General features: G+C 37.9%; 1 protein-coding gene across 1 annotated transcript in view; it reads right to left on the reverse strand.

The window, feature by feature from the left end:
• Nucleotides 1-24,586, reverse strand: part of LOC135687579 (uncharacterized) — a 35,035-nt gene that overhangs the window by 1,960 nt on the left and 8,489 nt on the right. The window contains exons 5-8 of the mRNA XM_089114255.1: nt 14,054-14,158; nt 2,653-7,818; nt 1,962-2,050; nt 676-1,670 (exon numbers count right to left, since the gene is read on the reverse strand). Of these exons, the coding sequence (XP_088970381.1) occupies nt 676-1,670; nt 1,962-2,050; nt 2,653-7,818; nt 14,054-14,158 (6,355 nt within the window). The remainder of the gene's footprint in view (nt 1-675; nt 1,671-1,961; nt 2,051-2,652; nt 7,819-14,053; nt 14,159-24,586) is intronic.

Below are 24,586 nucleotides of genomic sequence, written 5' to 3' on the forward strand. Positions count from 1 at the left end.
AAAAATTGCATTTTGTCTCAACAATTCTGCCTGGAATTGTAGATTTAAAAATCCTGGAAAGGGTTTATGACGTCTCAACTTTACCAGTCTATTGTTTCTATGTATACTAACTATTTTTAAAAATTAATGAACTTTTAGTTTCAGCTTGAGCTAAATTCATACAGCATACGTTTTTTGCTGGTCATATAAAGTTGCTGACCCCTGCTTGAACACTATGTTTTTCTTGAGCAATTTGCAGCGATGTCGCGTATATTGATAAACCCAATATTGACGAGCCACGCCGTCTTGAGAGCAGGAAAGGGACAAAAAGCTTGACAAAGATATTGAAAGCGCCCCAAAACAGTCCACTTAATAAGTGCTACTTCGTTTCCAAAAACCTTTTATTCTTTGCTCTGCATGTTTATGTACATTTCAAAGCAGCAAAGATAAATTTGGGGTTGTAGGGCCTAAACCAAATCAAGCCAAACATCGCTGAAATTGCATTGATTACAAAAAGACATTGTGAGCACTCAAGTTAGGATTAGAAATATGTTTTGTGATGCGATGCAAAGCTCTTTGCGTGAATTTACCTTTTTATGAACAAAGGTTTTTTTGGTGCTCTTTGTTAGAATACAATATTAAGTGTTGGAATACCGCCCTTAAAAAGTTCTAAACTACCAAAAATAGATCACTTACATTGCTGGGTCTGTTTGCTTGTCCCTGCTTTCATAAGTCTCCTCTGACAGTTTTTCGTTGTCCATTGCACTGTGTCCTGTCGTGATGTCTTGACTGAAATCTTCAGCATTAAGTTGATTCTGAGTACCGTCAATAGTCACAGACGATTCTTCAGCAGCAATTGAAACGATTTGCTGATCGGCAGGCACTTGATTTTCTGAAACCAATGCATCTAACTGGTCCGAAGAAATGTCATTCTTTTCTTCGGATGTTTGATGATGTGTTTCTTCTTCTTCTATCTCTGTCGTTGATGTTTTCAGGTCAATATGATGGAAGGGTGAGTCGTCAGAGTCAGGGTCTTTTGTGGCTTCATCTGAGACTTCTGTGGTTTTTGTGGCATCCTCTGCATCAGATTCCTCCGAGCTGGCTTCGACCTCTAAGTGTTTGACTGGCGAGTCAACCATAACAAAATCACTGCCGTCTGTAGCATGATCATCACTATGTGCCTGCTTGTCACTTTCAACAAGTTCCTGTGCATCGTCAGCTTCTTCTTCAACACCAACATCGTTGTCATCACCTTCTTCCTCTTGATCAAAACTTTGTCTTTCTGAAGCACCACGTGTTGCGACAGTGCTGCTGTTATCCTCTAGATCGTCTTGTAAATCTCTATCTGAAGATGTCACATTTGCTGTCTGCTCTTCGTCCTTGTCATCTCGATCTTCATCTAAAGAGTAATCCTCCGCGTATTGGTACTGCTCTGACTGTGAGAGTTTTCCCAGCTGTTGGAACTGTTCCTCTTGCTGGAACTGCTCCGGGTGCGAATACTGTTGCGAGTCTCCATACTCTTCCAAGCGCTGATAATGTTCTGACTGACATAAATGTTCCGTGTGTTGATGGTGCTCTTGAACTGCATCTGGGCTTTGTAAATTACCTGAATCAGCCTCGTACAATCCTCTAAGTTCATCACAGGTCTTGGCATCAGGGAAGGAAGATTGCAGCTCAGATGTAGAAGAATCCTTTAAGAAAGATATTGTCAAATAAAATTTAAACAAACTCCAGGTGAGCCGAAAATCAACACTAATAAATCATAAAAAAACATTGTCAGTACCAATGGATCTGAATCTCTATATATCTTGAAAAACTAGCAACTTTTTATTTAAAGATTTTTAAAAAGACCTGCATGCCTCAACCTAGTAAGTAGCATTCATTTAACAGAATGGATGAGGCAAAACTTAAAGCCTCGAAATTCAGTTGTAGTTTGCTCTCTTAACGTGAAAGCACAGTGAGGAAAGATCGACAAGACAAACCTTTAGGTGGATTTCCGAGAGCGATAACGGTGTGTCACTACTGTGTTCAAAAGTCATTGGTTGGTCCTCTACATTCGCCAGTTCTTTATCTAAATAAGAGAAATAAATAAAATGAAACTTTAAACCTGACTTTCACAAACAGAAGCTATATCTTTATCGTCAAAAAATGATGCGTCATGAAATGCAAAAATTCCAAAAAGCTAAATTTTTCAAGCAACCATTTGAGAACTCGAAGTATCAGGATTTCTTAAAAGTAATCTTGATTTCGAAAAACGTATCTCGATTACAATGTATTTCTCTATAAAACTCTAAACAAAAATTAAAAAGTTGAGATCGCGGCGATTGAATGGCAAGCGTAATTAAATCGATTCTTAGTTCGTCCCTTGGGCACCGGCCTATATGGGTCATATATTTCTGGACATCGGTCAAATGTGTGTGGTACGTTTCTGGAAATTGGCCTATTATAAATTCTATCTACGAGTAAAATTGATCATTGAATTTTATGGAATTTCAAGACATTCAGTGACAAAGTAGGCCCCATCTTGGAATGATCTGATCTTGGAATGGGCCTATGAGCAATCCATGGAATTAAATCTGGCGTGATGCAGGTGAAGAATGAAGGGTACAAGTTTTAAGTGTTCCATAGTCTTAAAACAATAAATTGATTACTGTTGATTAAGAAAGCACCTACCATCATAGATATCAGCATCTTGCTCAGTTACGACATCTTCACATTCATCCCCAGAATCTTCACTCTCCGAAGCGCAAGGTGACGAAATAACTTGAGGTACCACATTAGAAGAAGGGTGATCGCCTTGAATTGATGTGTTTTGGGTCTGCTCATCCTTCTCGTCCTTGAACTTCTCAAATGGATCGTTATCTTCAAACTTTTGAAAATTCAAACCAGTGGTTTCATCTTCGCAAGAATCATCCAAAGATTTCGCTATTCTGACACTCTCTTTTGCATGTTTAACAATATCACTTTCGTATACATCACCATCATCAGACAACGTATCGTCAACATTCGGGTCAACGGCGTCATTTTCTTTTTCAACCGTTTCAGGATAATTATCAAAGCTGTCGTGTACAAGAGGTGAAGCTGCATCTTCTGGAAGATCTGACAATGGAGTAAATGCATCATCCATAGATACAGTAGCATCGAATTCAAGAGGCTTTACAGAAGATTCGTGTAATCTATCTTTTCCTTCTGTTAGGACATCAGGAAAGCCCTGCGGCTCGTTTTCAGGCGTGACCGGTTCATCAGCAGATGTTTGGCTGACAGTTTCCTCCTCCCGTCGCAAAGATTCTTCCAATTCATTTTCAGCTCCTTCAATATCCCCAATTTCACTGAAATACTTGCTGTTCTCGGGGGATGGGGATATATCAATTAGTTCTTTCTCTTTAAAATCATTTGAAGAAATTTGTTTCCCACCCTCATTTATAAGTGGCTTGTCTGAACTTAAATCCATTTCAGCATTATTTATGTCCTCATTTTCATCTTCACTTTCGGATTCCGAAAGATCGCGTCTTGGAGGGCACGATTCCACATCATACTCCTCCTCTGCGGCTACTACCTCTTCTTCCTGTGTTTGCCTCTCAGCAACAATTGACGAGTCCTCCATTGAAGCGTCAGACCCGAAATTTTGCGCCTCTACTGATTCTCTTAGCATCAATTCCTCTGTTCCCTTGCTGCCGACTTTAAATGGATATTGCCCAAAACCACTGTCGCCGTCGGCCATCTCAGGGACACTTTCTGGGTCTAACGAGGTGACATCTTCTAATAATTCACTGTCCTTTGGCGTTTTAGATTCGAATTCAAGAATAGCTGCGTCTTGCTGAAAATTTGCTTCCAACAGCTGGGTATTGACAAGCTCACTTTGTTGCTCGTTTTCCGAGTCTCGTATCTCTTCTTGGTAACCTTTTTCTATCGAATGTAAATCTGTTGACTGCAACTCTGCGATTAATTCAGTTTCACCTGTCGCTGTCAGTTCATCTAAATCTTTATTCTCATTAATAGTCTCAGGTTCGCAAGCGACTTTTGCAAGTTCATTTTCAAACTTGTCGTCATTTGCTTGCTCAGATGCATTATCCACGACAAAGTTTTGTTCGCCAAACTCCTCTGATTCACTTTGATCATTAAAATCACTTTTACCTAGCGTACTTTCGTTTTCCATTAAAGGTTTGTCAGACTGAGCTTCGCTTAATAAGCTTGGATCTGTGATGCTCGATTGATCAAATTCTGTCTTGATGTCATGAGAAAAAGGATCTGAATGATACCGATCAGACTGCAAATCAACAGGTTGATTCAAGATCATCTGATCATTTTGTTGGCTAGAATCGTACTCTGCATTTTCTGTATCATAGACATCGCTATCGTTCTGAAAATCTGGCTTGCTTGACTCGAGGGGCATATCAATAACCCTTTGTTCCCTTGTTTCGATATCTCTTTCGCTTTCCTGGTCTTCTCTATTGCAATTATCAATACTAAGTTCATCACTGCTTTTTGCTTCATCACTTCCTTCAAGAGATTCCACATCGCCTTCTCCAGCTTCACTCCTACTTGGTATATTCTCCTCCGTCGCGTACATGTCTTCTTTATTGGCTAAATCTTCCTCAAAACTTGCTTCAAGGGTCTCTGCCATCAAAGTATTTTCGTTTTCTTCAACCATTGGAGATTCCACTTTATTGGCTAAATTTTCCTCGCCTTCTGCTGGCAGTATCTCTGTAAGCATAGCATTTTCGATTTCTTCAATCATTTGAGATTCCTCATTGGCTACAACTTCCTCAAAACCTGCTTTGCTCGTTTCTTCCATCAAAGCAGATGCGTTATCTTCGACTCCTTTTGATTCCTCCAGAACTTTTTCTTCTATGTTTAATTGCTCTTCTTCAGAACAAACAGGCTCTTCTTTCTTTGCACTACTCTCAACGTCACGAATCATGGATGCTTCTTCCTGCTCTATATCCTTCACCTCTTGTCCAACTTCAGCTTCAGCATGAAAATCTTTAGGATATCCTTCCATTGGCGTGGCAGCTGGCGTACTGCCTGGATAGTACTCGTTCTGAAGCTCAAGCGCCGATAGAGTGCTTGCAACTGGGGTCTCTGATGTCACGTTGTCTGGTAAAGGTGTCTCGGGAGGGGTTGGAGCAACGGCACCTTCACGAACGTCCTCTTCATTGTATTTTGCTGAGATTTCTTCCAAAGAGATCAGCTTCGATTCGTCAAACTTCTCACTCTCTTGGTCTCTTGAATCAGCATCCTCTTTGGTGGACATTTCACCAGCCCCTACCCCCTCTTCGTTCCCAGTTTCCTTTGCCTCTTCCTTTTCCTCAACTTCTATATCAAAAGTTTCCGTTCGAAGATGCCCAGTTGTCTTTTCCGATGACAGGGTTTCTTCTTCAGCATAGTCTCCACCTTGCGCGATACTGTTATCAACCCTTTGCTCGTTTGCTTCACTTAGCGCGTCCATAGCAACATTTTCTGGCTTCTCTAACTGTCCTTCTGACGAGGTCAACTCAGATTCAATAGAAACATTTTTACTTACATTCGCAACCTCTTCAAAATAATTAACTTCCTCTTGCTCATCATTTTTAGCGTCGATATTTTGTGAACCAATTTCAAAATCATTAGTGTGGATATCAGTCGTGTCTTGAGTCAAAATGCTTGGTTCAAAGACATTATTTTTAGTAAGACTATCCTGTTCTTCTGGCACAGATATTTCTGACTCGACTACGACTTCAGTATCTTTTTTCACGTCCATTACTAAGGCAGGAGTTGAAATATCTGCACATGGTGGAACTGTGTCTTCGATAGATGCCTCCTTATGAATTTTGTCCGTCTCTGTCTTGATGGATTCAACGGGCTTTTTATTGTCATTCTTGCTCTTATCTGTTTTTGAGGGCTTGCTATCGGAAACCTTTGTTGATTTATCACTTGCTTTGGATGTTTTTGGTGCTGTTTTGGAAGGAGGAGCTTTTTTCTTCTCAGTTATTTGAGCAGGTTTAGCTTTTGCACTAGCTTTTTTGTCCACATTCAAAGCTGCAGGGGCAGTTTTTGAAAGAGCAGCTTTACTCGTCGAAGTACCAGGTCTTCCAGCCCCCTTAGCAGGCTTTTCAGCCGCTTGGGATCCCTTTGTTGAGGATGCCTTTGGTGTTGAGGCAGTCTTTGATGTTGGAGTAGCTTTGGCTGATGTACCGCTTTTTGTTGCAAGAGAAGTCTTCGCTGAGGAAGGAGCTTTTGCAGCAGAAGCGGTTTTAGCAGCAGAAGGGGCTTTTGCCGCTGGAGTAGTTTTTGCTACTGGGGTGGTTTTTGCTGCTGGTGCAGATTTCGTCGATGGGGCTGTCCTTGGAGGAGCAGACTTAGGTTTCTCAGCTGGTTTAGATGACTTTTCGGTCTTTTTAGGCTTTGCAGGAGCAGAAGACGGCTTGCTAGCCTCAACAGTTTTCTTCGTGGCAGCTTTTGTTGAAGGTTTTGCATCAGCTGATTCACTTTTCTTACTCTCAATAGTTGATTTAGCACTGGCACCTCCAGATGTACTTTGGGTCGGAGGCTTAGAGGTTGACTTGCTTGGTGACGATTTTGTTTCTTTGTCAGATGCCTTCCCCTTTGCCCCGACCGTTGTTGGTTTTTTGGAGGCAGAAGCTGGTTTGACCTTTGTCGACATTTCTGCTGCTTTTGTAGCCGTTGATCCTCCCTTCATTTCTTTATCTTTCAAAGGGGCTTTAGCAGCTGATTTCAACGACATTGCCGCACCGTCCGTGCTGTCACCACCAGCGGCTTTCTTGGGAGACTCTTTTGCTTTCGCAGGCTTGGCTTCTGTCTTTGAAGGCGCTACTTTCGCAGCAGCAGCTTTCTTTGAAGATTCCTTGGCGTTTGGTGTTGACGCTTTAGCTGGGATCTGTTTTGTAGCTGCAGCTTTGGAAGAAGCAGCTTTGGCAGGAGCACTTTTTATAGCAACACTTTTGGATGTCTGCTTTGTTGCCGCGACAGAACTCTTTCCTGAAGCTTCCTTGGATGCTTTCTCAGTTGTTTTGGATGCTGGCGTCTTTGCACTTGTGCTTCTTGCATTACCAGTCTTGCTTGCAGCTACCTTCTTGTCGGGATTTGTCTTGCTGCTTTTTGGAGGAGCAGATTTTGGTGCTGTTTTCTTATCGACACTGTTCATTTTCGTTGCTGAAATTTTTTCCTTCCCAGATTTAGTTTCAACTTTACTTTTCTTCGTCGAGGATTCTTTCTTGGACTCCTCTGATGCGCTCTCTTTTTTGATAACGACAAATTCAACAGCCCCCTCGATAACGCTCTGTTGCATATGGTCCTCCTCTGTCTCTTCCTGGTTTACGTCACCATTCACCAACGGAATGCTTTCGCTTGTGTTACTTTGATGATTTTTATTATTATTGTCATCTTCGTCCACACATTCTGAAGTATGTTCAATGTCTTTTCCGAAATTTTCAATTTGACCGGTAAAATCAGACTGAAAGATCGCCTCTTCGCTCTCTGCGCTCGATGAAATCTCTACGTCTTTGGTCCTAATGATAACAGGAGCAAAGTCTTCATTTTCGTGGGTCGCCATATTGTCTGACCCAACTCTGCGATCTGTTGAAGAATTCTTCAAATTCTCAACTGATGTTGTTGTCTCTAATGAAACAGTAGAGCCGGTATTCCTGTTGATGTTCTTTGATACAGTACTCTCAATTCGGCGAATTGCCCTTGCAATATCTGCGTCATCTGTGTCTATGACACGAGATGTTTTTCGTAAAGGACTTTCACGTCCTCGAGCCAGAAAGCTTGGCAGTAATGGAGGAGTGAAGGCACGAAACTCGCCCTTGCAGCTATCGTCTAGCAATGAGCTCGGAGCAGCTGTGAAGAAAATCAGACGTTCATTGTGCATTATTCATTTTCAACTCATCAATTATTCAAAGAATCATCAATAACACTCCAAGATAGCCTAACTTTCCGACTTTACCCTGAAATACTTTAGAGCCTTCTGCAAGGCCTTGAAAAAATTCTTTTACTTTATATTCTAGCATAAATAGCCTTTAATATGACGATATTTTACACAATTATGTTCAACACAGTCCGACAGTTAACTAGCTAGATTAAAAAAAAATTCTCACAAAGTCGGCACACCCTTTCTCATGACTTCAAATTCACCTGCTTGCTTTTGTGCTACAGATCAAAAGCGTTTAGGAATCTCAAATAATGCTATCGATAAATTAAGGAATTTTGAGGTTTCTGCTAGGGGATCACAAAATTTACCAACATTATCTGCAGCTGATTTCAAAGCATTTGAAGCTTGCAAGACAGAACAATGGCTTTTATAAAACGCATATAAATTAGAGACCACGCTGGCAAGAATTAGCATTTATGCAGTAATATTTCGTTAAGGGAGTGGTCAAAGTCGCAAAGATTAGAAGCTTTTCCACGTGTCGGAAGGTGGCATAAAAGTAAAGCACCTAGAAAATTGGTCTAAAGATAATAATATGAAAAGATGCAAGAGGATTGCCAAAGAAAATTCACTGCAAGAAGAAACTGTCGAGTTTTTCAGACAGAATGGGTATTGTGGAAGTAACATTCCTATACATGAGCATTTGCAGAACACACTGCAATAGCATCACTCAAATGAATATCATACAGGCAACAATTTGAATATATACTTTACAGGCCACAATTTGAATATTATACAGGCTGATTATAATGGACTAGTCGCCATAAATCTCTGTCCTATACAGAATTATTTACTAGCAAACAATATAGACTATTAGAAATCATCGTTTTGTTACCATTAAGGCACTTGCTGTTTTTCAACAAACAAAGATATCTTATCAGTTTCGTAAGTATTTACGCCAGATAATTGAATTCTTCTTTGTAAAAAGAGAATAGTTTTTTTATCTCGTTGCTTTTGATCATATAAAAGTAAAAAACTAGGAAAGGTAATGTGAGAGCGGAAAAGGTTCACCACATGAAATCATTGAACTTGAAGAAGGATGAAGAAATAGGTTAAGAAGAGCCTCTAAAATAGCCAACTAAGCAGTCAATCCAGCCCAAAAGAATTACGACTGTATAAATCTTAGAACAGAAATTACGTCACTACATTTTATAAAAATTGATTTCTTTGATGACTTTTTCATCTCTCTACGAGAATCAGTTGACGTTTTTCGCCATCACCAGATGTTTAATATTGTGTTGAGTTCAAGCCAGATCTAAAATTGGTCAAGTCTCCTATACATGCAATCAAAATCTTGTTGGGCGAATCACAGAAGAAAATTTGCTAATTGAGGCAATTAACGCATTTGAATGGGAAAAGAGATATTTCCACATGAAAAAGGTTTGGGCAAGACCTGACAAACAATCTTCGAATGAATGATTAGAATGTATAGGCATAAAAACGTCGTCAAGAAATCTTTCAGTCAATTTTTTCTACCGTAAATGGTTTATTTTTATCGCTACATTCAAGTAAATCTGAAATCAAGGTCAAACATACAATACAACATCAATTTATTGTTGCACGGGGTTTAGCCAAAAAATCAACATTATATTTGCGTAAAGTGTTTACCTTTCCTATCCCTTCAAAAATGACACATTGATAATGAATTATTTAAACGATGTAGCCATTATTTTAACTTTCTTTTGTTACCGCCCATGATATTTTACTAATATGAAAAAATATGCAGGTTCAAAAGAAAGTTTTATCATTCAAACGCACTTGGTGTTTACGAAAGAACAATAAGCACCAGTACTCGGTTTTCTAGAGTTATTAAATAAGTGATTTGAGGTTACACATATCAGCAAAATATATTGAGTTAAAATGCAGAAAAAAGAAATTTTAGACTGATATGTGGTAGACCAAACGAAAAGATGTTTGGCTAAATCAAAAACATTGTTTGGCGGATTGTAATCAAATCTTACCTATTTGAAATTTCTCCTATTGAAATTTCAACCAAGAATTAATTTCTCTGATATTTTGCTAGTTGTCTATTTTCAAGAAAAATGAAAACGAGTTTCTGAAATATTTGGGAAATTGCTTATCTTACTTAGTTATCAGCTTCCGTTAGACAAAATGCGAAATTTTTGAAAGCAATGCCTGATTTGAGTAAACAGTACATAACGCAACAGCAGTTTTGCAAAACTTCCTGCCACGAGAAATGAATAATAAATGATGCAGATATCAGAATTACCTCGTATACGTTTGCCACGTTTAGGCAAAGATCGAAAAAAGGTAATCGCTGGGGTGAATAAATATTTCTAGTGTTAAATGCAATGTCCTAGCACAAAGGCATCTCTTCGAAAAACAACCTAATGTCTTAGAAGAATGCTTAAGGAAAATGATCTAAATTATTCATAGAAATATCTTCGTATAAGTATTCTCAATTTTTCTAGTCTCGATTTTTTTAATGGTATTAATCGAAATTAGCTTGCAAATGTGATTCGTTGCCATACCAGTGAGAGGTATATACATTGGATCAATAAGATGAAGCCGACTGAGCGTGTAGGCGTTCTTTCTTGACGTGCAAGCAACACCGCACATTTTGCCTAAACCTAATCATCATCTGTTTTATCACGCTTCTCAAAGTTATTCTGAACATTAGCTAAAGTTTCAACAAGATGCCAAAAGTTAATTCTTGCAAAGGCACCAGAAATCTCTAAATGCAATCGGCAGTTCGTTGGCTTTATCTTTTCGTAGTCATTGGTACATAATGAATGAGGTGGTCTGTGACTGAAGGCATTTAACGTTGAATATTCTTCATACGAAGAGAATTGATAATGATAAAGAACTAATATATTTCATTTTCACGTGTAGGGAACTCGTTATCTGTTGAACAGCAAAGACTGGCTAAGCATAAATTAAATGGGAATTTTTACCAAGTAAGTTTTAGCACAGAGAAGGTTTTCTGATCAATCTTTTTTGGTCATACGAAAAGTTTATTTTGCATTTCTATAAAGGATACTTGAATTAAGGAGATAAAGCTAACTATCCACTAAATATCTAAAAAAATAGTTTTATGGAGATCGAAAATGTTGACGTTATAATAAGGTAGACAATGATTTGCTTATGACTTGTTTGCTGTTGTTAAAGATATAATTTACTGTAGTTAGTATAATGCGTTGTCTAGGACAAGAGGCCGTGTCTAAGACTGTTTGGGCTTTAACACGAAAGGTATTGTGTATGAGATCACAAAGAACGGATTAACAGTCTTTAAAGGCCAATGGACGTGAAGGTTCAGCGCGACTGTTTGTCAAAAGGCAATGGGCGTTGCAGATAGGTGATGGCTGAAGATTTTGAAGATTGGAGACAGGTGGTGGTCTGTAATCGTGTAAATTTTTTGAGTTTTTTAAGGCGATAGGCACATGAGTGGGAGTTGTTTTAGAGAGTGGGCATTTAAGACGACTAGCCGTTCACAAAAAAGAGTGGTTTTATGGTGATGGTCATTTTGACAGATCTACAATCCTGAAAAGTAAGCATAGATATATTCCTCCCAGTTCAACGCTGACATTGCGGTAACATTGGTGCGAGGCTGTACCACAGGCGCAGATAAAAGTGAGTCAGGAGGGGTGGGAGCTAAACAGCCACTTTGTTGAAACAGTTATAATCTTGTTAATAAAAACGTGGTTGTCTTTTTTGTATCTAAGTTTTACCTTTTGAAAGGATAGCCTGGTCCGGTCTGACTATGGTTGATTCCGGTTGGATTATGGTTTGATGGGTTGAAACCCAAACTTTTGAAACCCAAAGTGTTCTTCATGTTTCAAATAAAAGAAAATGTAGAAAACACTGTTTTGGAAAAACCAAGAGCAGAAGAAGCTAGGACAGCTGAAGAAACTACTGAAACTACTCCTGCAGCTGTCAAAGATGAAGACGATGCAAAAGTGATGGTTTGGCCAAGACCTCCTACAAAATAAGTCACTTTTGAATCTTGCAAGCCTCTAGATTGGCAAGGAAACTTTTGCTAAAATAGATATGAGAGGTTCACAATTCAAAGGAAAAACCAGTGAATTTAGCAATTCAGTTGAAATATCCTTGTGTTATGCTGAAAATCGAGAAAAGATGCAAATGTCTATAAAGGTTTCGGAAAATTATAATTTATCCCAAAGCTATTACGACACTGGGTTGCACTTCTCATGCATTCTACTCGTCAAGTGTTTAGGTATTCCATTCCATAGGTCTGGGACGGCTTCCTGCATACTCCTCATAACCTTTCACCACAGCAGAGCCACGTGTTAATTTCGAAAGCAATGAAATATATATGCATGGCTTTAGCGAGAAGAAAAAAACCAATTGCTAATATCGCAGTGGCCGTTTAGCAGTCAAAGATAGTTAATTTTTCAAATGAGAATAAATAATTAATAAGACGGCTAACTATCGACACAGCCTAGCATAAAATATCCATGCGAAATATTTCTATTATTGGATTAGCAAAACATTGTATAAAACTAGTCTACCTAATTCTGCTGCTGTTATAGTCGAAATCAAGAGAATTGCAAGATTATAACAAATCAAACACGGAAATTAAATTTCAAATATGAAAACGGGCGTTCCAAGGTGCGGTGAACCTTTTTCCGATAATGATTTAAAGAAATCAGACAAGGCCTTATAATCCGTGTATACCAATCGTCTTGATATTATCATTTTGAATAAAAAATAAAAACCACCAGATGCTGTCGAGGGAGTATCAAGGTATTGCAATTAAAACGTGTTATTTATCTATCAGCGTCGTTGCGAGGCCCATTTGAACGAGAGAAACTTAGAAATTAGATATTAAACGAGGGATAGTCCTTTCACTGGATCTTTCAAAATTAATCTTGTGAAAACCAAAGTTCGAGCTTCGCGCAATGGAACTAAAAAACCCAGCCGTGCGTCCATACAAGTAGCATGGCTGAAAGTGACGTAACTTTGTCTAAACCAATCAAAACACAGAACAGCTGGTCCATGCATATGGCAACACTGCCTTAATTCATCCGTTTCCAGTGATAGGGATAGCCGACATCGAAGGATCAAAAAGCAACGTCGCTATGAACGCTTGGCTGCCACAAGCCAGTTTTTTAAGTTAACTTGATACATAGCACGTTAACTATCTTTTGTTACTATAGTCTGTAACATATTTCAGAAACACCATTTTGTGAATTTTGTTATTGTTACTTCAGATATAGTTATAACTTTTTTGACGAAAATTTGTTTACAACCAAGTATTGACATTGATGAGAAATGGAAGTATGCGAAAGATTTCCAGGGGCCCAGTTACTGTTGGGCTGTGAGGGCGTGGCAAAGTTCAAGTTATAAGGCTTAAGCTATGAAACACAGCCTTTATTAAAAATATTCATCCGTTTCCTGGCCAACAAGCGAAAACTTAATAAACTTCCAAAAGAGAAATCAAAAAGCGAGGTGATCTTTTTCACTGAGTTTCCAGTCTGCAATGCAATTGCCAATTTTTCTTGATTCTACCGGATGACGTGATTAAAGTAGGAAGAGAAGCAAGTATAAGCAGCGACGGGGTTGTCAAAACCTTTTCAAACGAATGAGTTTGTGAACACAAAGATCTATTGTGTTTGAAGTAAGTCATGAAGAAAGCTAGTTACGGCCATTAATAGTGAAGTTGCGCAGGAAATTGCACAGGTATCTGGTCGAAGTGACAATGAGATAATTTTTTCCTCAAGAAAGAAAAATTGCAGGCTTTTCAAGGAATTGTCTTTTATTGTTCAGGGTCACTGAAACTGAAATACAGATATTTGAAAAAAGGAGAAAAGGGGAAGAAAACAGTAACTCGTCCGCTTTTTTAAATGTTTACAGGTGTTACTATTGCCCGAACAAACCCCTGCCATTATCGATGAGACAATGTATCTGTTCTTGAATGCTGTGCAGGTGATATTCTCAACAGAAATTACACGAGCAAGCGATTGCTTTTACGCCCAATAAAGTTTACCAATTCTGCGGACTTTGATGCATGAGGTCTCCTGAAAGAATCACCGAGGTACCCTAACAAACATATGAAACAAAATAGGAATTTGACAAATAGAATGAATATCATTTCATAGCTTTATCATGTACTGCCTATCAGGTATTTATAGAACTATGGCTTGATAGTGAAAAAGTCGTACGAACCTGGAGAAGGGGGCCTTTTGTGACGCGACGTTTGAGAACGGCTGGTCGGTGTACAGCTTTTGACGTCGTTTGCAGGAGTAACTGGCGGATTTTGCGTCTGTGAACCTAATGAGAATGAAAATAATAAGATAGTTTGTAGCACAGTAAACTGATTTTGGTCATGCTCCACAAAAATTTTCATTGCAATTCTCTGATATGTTTGGATTATTCATAATTATTCTGCTAGAAACTTCAGACTAACACGAGGTTTCCATGGTTACATTTCGACTAATCCAGAAAACTTCCTCAAATCAAGGTCCAAAAGCACTGCTTCCTTTTGTGAAAATTTTTTCCAGCCATTTAAATTACATTTTTGGGCCTCGTTTTGTCCCTCTTAAAGCGAAAGCCAAAACTTCAAACCACGATAATTTGCATTCGCTTTTGTTCAACCATTCCTCTTATTTTGGTCACATGTAATTCTCGTAGATAAATTTCAATTACTCGATTTCATGAGAACACTATAAACAGTGACAATCGTAAGCAAACAATTTTTGACTTACATTTAGATATTTTAGATAACTCCGCCCCCTTTCCCAGTACATTCCCTCACATTGATCCAGCAGAATGCCATTGCTAGGCAAGGCCTGGTATGGATTTTTAGGATTTTAAAACATGGACGACAAGCAAGAGATATTTTCAGTATTTTGTGCCTCTAAAATCAGGGAGGAAATCCCTTCCCTTAAAGATGGTCACCTAACACAATTGAACCCCCGACTACAAAATATAGTCTAGTTAGAGTGATATGCAATATGGATCGTGCAGTTGTCTTGCAAAACGAATTTATAATCTGTTTTCCAGAAATGACTCATAGGTGCTGGTGGGTCACAAGGCTTAGGACTTCTCCTGTGTATTCATTCAGAGAAGCTATTAGCGTTTCAAGCAAAGCTTTCATGCACGTCGAATCTCCAGGAACGAAATCCGATAACACTCAAGCTTTAACTCCACAAACAAAGAGCAGATTTGATACAGTTTTAACGATAATGAGGTAGACAGTAAGACACATAATAAGCTATAAATGACAACAAACAAGAAACAGAACATCGAAGTATAATCAAACTGGATGCTCCAACATCCAGTAAATAGCACTCACATTTAGCCACCGCCCAGATTCCCTTTAACTACCATAAAGTGACAGTGAATGCATAAGAGCTTAAAGCTAAAAAATGAGAACTGGATCCACATAATTACATCATACAGGCTTAAACCCTGGCTAAACGGTTCAACATTTGGTACAACATTGTTGTATGGATTGGCACGTTGAATTACCTCGGGTGGCCACATATCGTCGAAAATTTGTTTGCATAATTGTAAATTTGCATAAAACTGAGTTTGAATCGCTGATCTAATATTGTATGTCCTTCTGTTTTAGTTTCTTTGAAATTTTTTAGGAATGTGCTGCTCTGAAAAGTGAACAAAGAAAGAAATCGCAAGCATGCAACATTGTTTTGAATTGTGCAACAATTTGACAACTCTAGACACAAGGGTTTTGTGTATGAAGAACTCCAACAGCATATTCACAACCATCAATTACAAATATGAATGAGGCATCAGCACTTAATGTACAATTTTTGCATCAAAACTGCTATCTTTTTCTGGCAGGAGAAACATCTTGCTGATATTTACTTCGACAGAAAGCTCTAGGTTATGCAATACATTGGCTATCAGGTAAGGCTGTAGAAAAATAAAAAATTAAGAATGTGTAACCATCCAACTATCAGTGGTTTACGATTTTGATGTTCATTATTATAATTTTCATTATTGTGATAATAATTAATAATGGCAGTCATCGATGTTGTAATTGAAAGGTGACGTTGATTTTGGAATGACGTCATAAAAATAAATGTTTAGAATTTTTGAAGTTTGATTTCATAGCCTGAAAGAGCATTATGGAATATCTCAAAATGCGAGAAACAGTAAATGTGTTGCAAACTGATAAAGATAAAGCCACAAAAGCACTGGCACTGTTCTAGTGGCGTAACAGACTAAAGATACCTTTAGTTCGAAAAACAGGCGCCCCCAAACTTTAGAGGGTTTCAGCAAAAATATTTTCGTTGCTTTTTACCGTGAAGCTGGTTGAGACATTGTTTACACGAGAGAAAATTGAACGGTGCTATTTGGAACGGTTCCAAATGGAACGGTTCCAAATATTTCATACTTGCGTTTACACGAGAACCTTGAGACGGTTCCAAACGGCTCCGCCCCAAGGCCCCAGAATTGTTACAAGGGAGGAGTAACATGCGCAGTTTTTGGCGCCAAAATCAGTAAATCAGATAATCGCATGGTTCATTTTTATTTTCGACAAGAACACACAGAATAGAAGCTAGAAATTTAAGAAATTGCAGCTACAAGCAACAAGAAACTGTTCGTTTGGACAGAGGAGGAAACTGTATAACTGTCGTCTTGAATAGCATTTTGTGCTTTGTCTAATTCATTTTACTAATGCTTATAATTGAGGAGCCCCCGAACTGAAGCCCCGGCTGTCGCCGAACTGAATCACGGTAACTTGATCTTTCTTCATAACTTGAACTAGACTAAAAAACATAACCCCCGTTGGAAAATGTCTCAAATCAAACGGATGAGAGGAATATCACAGTTTCTAATGCTGGTATTTCGAGGTAATTCGTGGTGTTCTTTAAGTTTCTTTGAAGTGAGGTTATGGTCTAAATTAAAAAATTCTTCAAAACAGAATTGTTAAGGTGTACACTTGGGAACTCTATGAAGACCAACGAATGTTGATTATGATGATGATAATGATCATGATCGGAAATGTGACATTTCATCATATCAAACTAAATCTAAATAGACAAATGCTCAAGGATACCTGATGCAGAGAGGTTTGTACATGCAATGAAAAGTAGCGGGGACATATCATAATCCCACAATGTTGTAATTAACCGAAAAATACATAGCTGGATTTGTAATCACATTATGCATAGCGCCTACAGATAAAAACAAAGATTCACCACTGCAGAAGAATAAAAAAGAAATATCATCAAAGAATCTTAGCTAGAGATTTCGTATATTCATCTTGAATTCAATCAGGACATTATATTAATAGAGGATCCAATTGGTATCCACAGAGGTCATACCTATTTGCAAACAAGCGTCTGATTTTAGATTAAAGTTTATTTTCACCTGCGTGCAACCATTCTTAATCACATGTAAGGCACGTTCGTTGAACTACACGCCTTAAACTAGTTCATTACAATACCATGATTTTCAGTCCGCGTTTTAAGCCTGCATAAATGAAGCTTCGAAAGGAGCTTACATTCAAGCTAATGAAGCAAAAAAAGAGAAGGAAGTTTAGATTTTGAAAGTGTATAAAAGTAGGACTTGATGACCCAGAAATATGGTTTGCTTTGTCGCCAGGAAGGTCATGACAATAAGAATACTCTGAATCATAAGACTCAATCTGCAAAACCGATGTTAATTTAGTCAAAACAGAACAGATATTCTGCTAAAATTGCTTGCTACAGGACAGTTTCACAGTTGCTGAATTGTTTCACTGTCCATTATGCTAAGAAAATGCTCCCGGTGAACAGCACGACTTAATGAAGTCCCGAATACTTGGAGAGGCCGTAACTCCATTTCTCCTGAAAGTGGACGTCTAACTGAAGCCGAGAAATATCTTAAAGTGTGGCTTGCCTTGCTAGTAGTAAAAAAATTGAAATTACTTAATCAAAATATTATAAACAGGTTTAAGTGGCCAAGATGACACGAAAAATAACTCAAATAATGTCAGTTAATAAATAAAAACATTTCATTACCAAAACAACTAAGCGGCAAAGAAGTAATTCATTAAAGATAGTGATTTAGCTCTGAGAACTGCGTTGGAATATTATCGAAAGGGCTTGCTGCTTATACAGCCAACACCCATGTGGTTGAGAATGTATTGATAAAGACCATTTTTCTATACAGAAATGCTGGATCTTGAAGGCTAATTTATCATACAAATGCAAACAGAGACTCTAACAACTGCAAATAGAATTTATCTGTTTAGTCATACGACAAATGAAAGGCATTAATCATCTGTCCGTGTAGAATGACGTTAACTAGTTAATAGCAGTGAATGATACCTCAAGCGATGGAATGCCTTTTGCGGAGTTATCTGTGGTGAAGAGTCCTGTGGCAGAGAAGAATGCGGCTAGCTTTCGAAGAAGATTGATCGACTTCTAGGCCATTACAGTCTGATATCAACGGATAGCGTCATTGAATAGGCAACTCCCTAAATTCACAACAGCGTGTTGTCTAAAATCTTACAATGATAGCAGATTTCACCAATGAGAAACCACGGCAGAATTATTCCAAATTCTGGACGAGCAGCTGGCTCAGGCTTGACAAATACTTTATTAAAATGCAAATTAAAACAGAAGATAGAACTTATTGTCCATGCTGCAAATCTACTGGTCAGGTCGCTAAACAAAAGTGAGGGATAGGGCCGCTGGCAGGTTCGAGTCTGTCACAACTAATGCTATTTCGAAGGATAAAGAAGCAGGTTTTTGTGTATGGTTCTAATGCTTAGGATTAAAGGAGGATAATTCTTAGAGATATCGGTAAAACGCTCATTGAAAAGGAAATATTATATCCTAAAAACAGAAGACAGGGTGTGAAAGTGTGCCTAATTGTCTCAAGGTTTAATCTGGGAAACTGATTACATCATCATACTAGATTCACAAAACCCTTAGTATTAGCCAGTTTATTTGTATGATTTATTGTTTATCAAAAAGGCATGCTAAGCATAAAGAACTTCCAAAAGGAAATGTAAACAGCAATATCAAGAGAGATACTCAAATTATTAACAATGATTGGTGATCATGATGATAGCTAATGATGATTAAAGCGATGATTATACTTGTAATGATGGGCGATATAATGATAGTGATTGGTGATTGGTGATTGGTGATGGTGATAAGTCATGATGATTGGCCGTGATGATTAGCGACGATCATCTCCGTTGATGACTGGCGATGATGACTGCCGAGCCGATGAGGACTGTTGATATGACCGGCAATCCGACGATGAATGGCGATGGTGATAATTATGATGGGTGATGTAATGAAAGGGATGATGATTGCGGATGATGATTGGTAATAATGAATGGCGATAATGATTGATGTTGATTGGTGATGATGATAATAACAATGATGGGTGATATCATGATAGTGATTGGGGATTGCTGATGATTGGCCATGATGACTGCCCAGTAAACACTAATTGATTGCCCAGTAATTTTTAAAATGTGTTTTTTCATTATCAATTATGATATACTTTATTTTTTAGATTTCAATTTTATACTGATGGAATATCGTGTTAAAATTCAATATATATAAAAAAAATACTGGGGATGCTTCAGCACGCACCAGTCGAAACAAGAACGATAACGCAGCCATCTGCTAATGCGTGTTTTTCATCTCGAAGTAGTCTCAAAACAAATTGGGTTCATCAATAAATCATTCAATGTGGAAATCTATCTATTGGATCCAGAAAGTGCTGTTTTGAAACAGCCACTAGCTGCCTTTAAATAGTATATGGTTAGGGGTTAGCTGCAATTGAAATGGAAATATAGACACAGTTTTTAGGGGTAGCAAGGTGATAAAAGCATTTGTCGACGTCATAAACAAGACAAATACAGTCCCTTTTTCTACAATACAGTTCCAAATACATAAACAGATACAGTCCATTTTTCCACCTAAATTCAAAAAAAGGCCAACAGTAGTACTGAAAAAACTGCAAGAAACCACTTCATCAACAGTGGCTCATCGATAGCTTCTCTATCCTTCTAATGTTTGGACATGAGCAAAGAACATAGGCCAACAGCAATCCACATCCAATCCAACGCCAAATCATACATGGTTGTTATACCTAAATTGATGCCCATTCGATCTTCTCTAATGACGTTAATATGGAATGTTGCTTACCCATCTTTAATTTTCAAAATGTACTCAAAACCATATAAAAATTGCCTTTCTCCTGGATTTTTACCATGTTTAGCCCCCCCCCAAAAGAAATACATTCTTAGTCCCTTCAATCCGTAATATGCTCCTCGGTCCATGGAACGTAAAGCTAGAATGGTTTTGTGGAAAGGCATCGCTTAAAATTAAAACAAGGAGGGATCAAATTTTCCATGAAACAACAGAATTGCAATATTTCTTAGCGGAAAAGCAGGGATTTAAAGAGAAGGAAAATAATTTGGCCCTCTATAGAAGCATCGTCATATTGATCGTTTTGAGTTTTTAGTAATTTCCAGGGTCTTCAAATAACAATATATATTTATGTCGAGAGTAAGGAGAAAACGTTTGTACAAGCCTGGTTTGCTCGTTAATCACCCCTCAGGTGATGTTTATGAACTAAATATTATTCCATGCATAAATACTTAGGTACTACATGAGGCGACACATAAGATGATACAAATTTTCAATAGCAAGGCCCAAAATTGTTGAACTTTTTTAAGGAATAGTCCGAGGCTCAAGCTTTATCAAGAAATTTTTGTTACTCTCAGTTACAGTGTCGCCTAAAATTAATTAAGAATAATATTAGACTCAAAATAAAAAAATGTAAGGATAATGAAGCTCGGGAAAAATAGGTATTCTTACAAAAAAGTGTGCACGTAATGATTGAGGTATACATGAGATGAGAAACCATTACAGACTCATGTAGTTGCTATAACTATCAGTTGTTCTGTACTTCTGTGCATCAAGCACTGTAGAGTCAGAATAGAGAATGCATATATATATTTATATATATTCATATATCACATCAGAAGCACAACCTATGTCACAGTTTCGAAAAGTAAACTAACTATTGCTCCAAATGTATAAGAGTTACTTTTGCAGGCACTGGCCTGTACTCATTAGGTGATATTTTCAAAGGCGTGTCCTTCACATTTCACGCTCTGTTAACATTTTTAATTGTGTCAATTATCATATACAAAAAGCATCTCCGCCCTTCTTTGTTCTTAGATCTAGAATATCGAGACCAAGGAGGGAGAATCGTTGCCAGAAGGGGAGACTTTACAAAGATTTAACGGGTCATTCAAAACAAAAACATGCAATTTAGTTTGTAGTCTTTCAGTTCTATCTGCACATATAAAAACTACTTGTATCTGGTTGCTCAAGGCGACGAGAAAGGCTAAATGCAGGAGGTTCATCTTAAACAAACAGAAGATATATAAGTATGCAAAGACTTGTCACAAAAATCAAATCTTGGCAGTGAGTAGTCTTCAGTAGCAAGATTTTGCTAGTCTCAAAAGAAGAAAGATATAGCGCCCAACCCGAGAGGCATAGATAACATGTCCAGGCCGGTGAATGAAAAAGCCTTTATGTCAACATAAATGCCCAATTTCTACAACAAAGTAGCTATATTAGCAAATAAGCTAGACCTAATGTGGCAAACTTAACAATGAGTTATATATTGCCAAACAAAAATGTTGGAAAACACAACAAAAGCACCTGCAAGATGTCCGAGATTGAAATAACTAATAACTGCAGTCTTCGAGGTTGCTGCGATTTTAATAATTTAACACATGCGAAAGATAAAGCTTCAGTTCAAGGAAATGTAAAAGTGCCTCAAGCCAGTTATTTTTGGCCTATCTTAAAAAAACAACAGAAAGCAAGGTCAAGGGAAACAAAAAAAACATTGACGGGGAGTTTATTTGATGCTCTCGAAGTCATTGCAGAAAACACCTGGCTAGAATATGAATCCAAGATTCCAAATAATAGTTCTCGAACTTCAGCGTCTAAAAATCTATATCTCTCGAAATCTAATAAACCAAAGGCGAAATGAGTCCAAAAGTTACTAGTAGCAGTTTATTCACTGTGGCCTACCTCAAACCAGTGTGTCTCTAATGATCATTACTGTGGTGCAAGATACCTTGACAGGTTGACGCAGAGCATGAGAAAGAGAACGAGTTGCAGTCTCATGAGAATTTTGAGCGTGTGACGACTGTTTTGCACCTGCATAAACCTCACAATTAGAAAAAAACATGGAAGGTAGGCTTATTGCTGCGTTGACCAAAAAATTAACATAACAATAGCGACTGGCTTTAGGCTTTCCAGGAATATTTTCCAGTACACGTAACCGAAAAGGAATTCAACTTCTCTAGAAAGGCTATGTGTCACGATTTGCTATGAAAACCAAAACGTCTTTTAGCACGATACATAGAAGAAAATAAAAAACTATTGCTGTTTTGTCATTTTACATTATTATCAAGGCTAATAATGTTCAATGCAAGTCGAGAACCAAATCTGAGATTCATTACAAAGAATGTAACCACCCACAAAAGAGGACATTTGTATTACAAATAAACCAAATCAAGGCCTACACGTCACGTTTAGTACAGAAATAAAAATGGGCAATACGCCGATTAAAGGAAGCTTAAGAAATGATAGGTTTTTTGTGCATATTTCAAAACAATTTAAACATAAAACAGTTGATGAGGGTCGACAGCCCGGACTGGACACCAAAAAAGTTTCTAATAGAGATCTTGTCCTGGCATCTCTGTTCGGGCCTTTCACGAGAGGATTTTACGGTAAATGTTTCTCAAACACACCATTTCATCACGGCCATAACAAACGTCCCCTCTTCGCATCAAAGTGGGAAGATCACATGAAACCAAACACTACAATCAAATTGCACTCTAATCAGATTCATTTGCTGCCCTGGGTCATCCAGAGACAAAGCAAATCCTATTCTATATAGCGGATTAAATTGATTTTCGTTTTGAATCTGATTAACGGTTTGTTATAAGGAATAAACGGACAAACAGAAGAGACTATCCAAGATTTTCAAAAAAGTACAAGGTCCGATATCTAAATTTTCCGAATGCTTCTAGATATATTTAAGAATCACTCATAGCTATTTATCGTCATGTCGGAAATCAGGACCCTTCAAAATCTTTTGCCACAAGACAAATCTAAGTCATTTAAAGCAATTTTCGTTGCATTCAATTTGAAAGCAAAAATCTCATGTCAATTTACTCAACGATATTTTATCACAATTTCGCTAATTCCAACATTTACCCCATGAAATTTCAGGTAGCTCATTTTCTAGGTCTTTAATGAAACTTGGGATATCTTCTGAAACATATTACAACATAAGCTACATTACAAAAAATCACCATAAACATTTGAATTTTAAATTGCCAATCTCTGCCACCAGTTATTGAATGCGAGAAATCTTAATCTGTTGGCCTCTGTATTTTGCTAAAATATCTGTTTTTTCAAGGCTGGGTGAGGTCATAATACGTTTTACTATTGTCTGTTTTTGACAAGATTCAAAAAAGAGATTTAAGTAGCGGAAAAGTTCCAGAAAGCAAAATGAATGAAGTAGATACAAACATTAGCCTAAACACGAACAAGGCCAAAAAACAAAGAGACATTAATAAAACCTTTGCTCTACCATGTCCTGTGAGGACGTAGGCGATAACGTTTTTCCATAACTTTCTATCCCTTGTTTTTTGGGCACATCTGCCATCCATTTGCTTACACTTCTCAAATAGGTCATCCGCTGTCTGCCCCTGACCCGTTTTCCTTCGATTCTTCCTGTTAATGTCAAGTTTTCTAGACCTTCCTTTTGCATTATGTGCCCAAAGAACTCCAGCTGTCTTTTCCTGGTTGTTTTTATTAAGTTTCTTTCTCTCTCTGCTCTTCTCAATACTTCCTCATTTGTAACGTGACCTGTCCAAGATATTTTAAACATTCGCCTTAGGAACCATATTTCTACGGCTTCCAGTCTTCCTTCTGTCTGCTTTGAAATTGTCCAACACTCACTGCCGTATGTAAGGATGGGGTATACATAGCAATCCAGCACTCTTAGCTTAGTCTCCATAGACATCCTTCTGTCTTTCAGTACCTTTCCCATTTTCTGAAAGGTATATTTTGCCATTCCTTTTTTTAATTTCCGAATTATTCGTTTCCGAATCATTTTTCATCATTCGTTATAATACTTCCTAGGTAGTTAAATTTGTCAGCCTGTCTGATACTATTTTCTTCTATCTCTAACGTAAACTTTGGCTTTAGTGTCTTTTTGCTTATTACCATACATTCTGTCCTATTGCAATTTATCGTCAAACCATTCTTTCCACTCTTTTTAACTACTTTTTCAAATAGTTCCTGTAACTTCTCTGCGGACTCAGAAATAAGCACTGTGTCATCCGCATAACGCAAGTTGTTCATGTTATGGCCTCCGATGACAAACCCTTGCATGCCTTCTAATAAGAATACTGGAAACATAATTTCAAAGATTGATACAATGAAATTCAAGCATGTTTAATACGTGACAGGGTTCAAATTTTTGGTTCCCCTGAGCTTTGGTTTTTTGGCATGGATAGTCCGGTTGTGGAGTTTGTGCTCATTGTTGAAACGATCGAGTCCTGGGAATATGGTGGTGTCCAGTCTTTTCTCCCGTCGACCAACGCGTTCACAGGCCTTTTTAAAAATGGTTCAGCACATGACCTCGGGGTAGTTAGTTGCTTACAGGAGTTGCTTAGTGGTGTGG

Source organism: Rhopilema esculentum, chromosome 20 (assembly GCF_057945365.1).
Source record: "Rhopilema esculentum isolate cy_ngs chromosome 20, ASM5794536v1, whole genome shotgun sequence".
NCBI lineage: Eukaryota > Metazoa > Cnidaria > Scyphozoa > Rhizostomeae > Rhizostomatidae > Rhopilema > Rhopilema esculentum.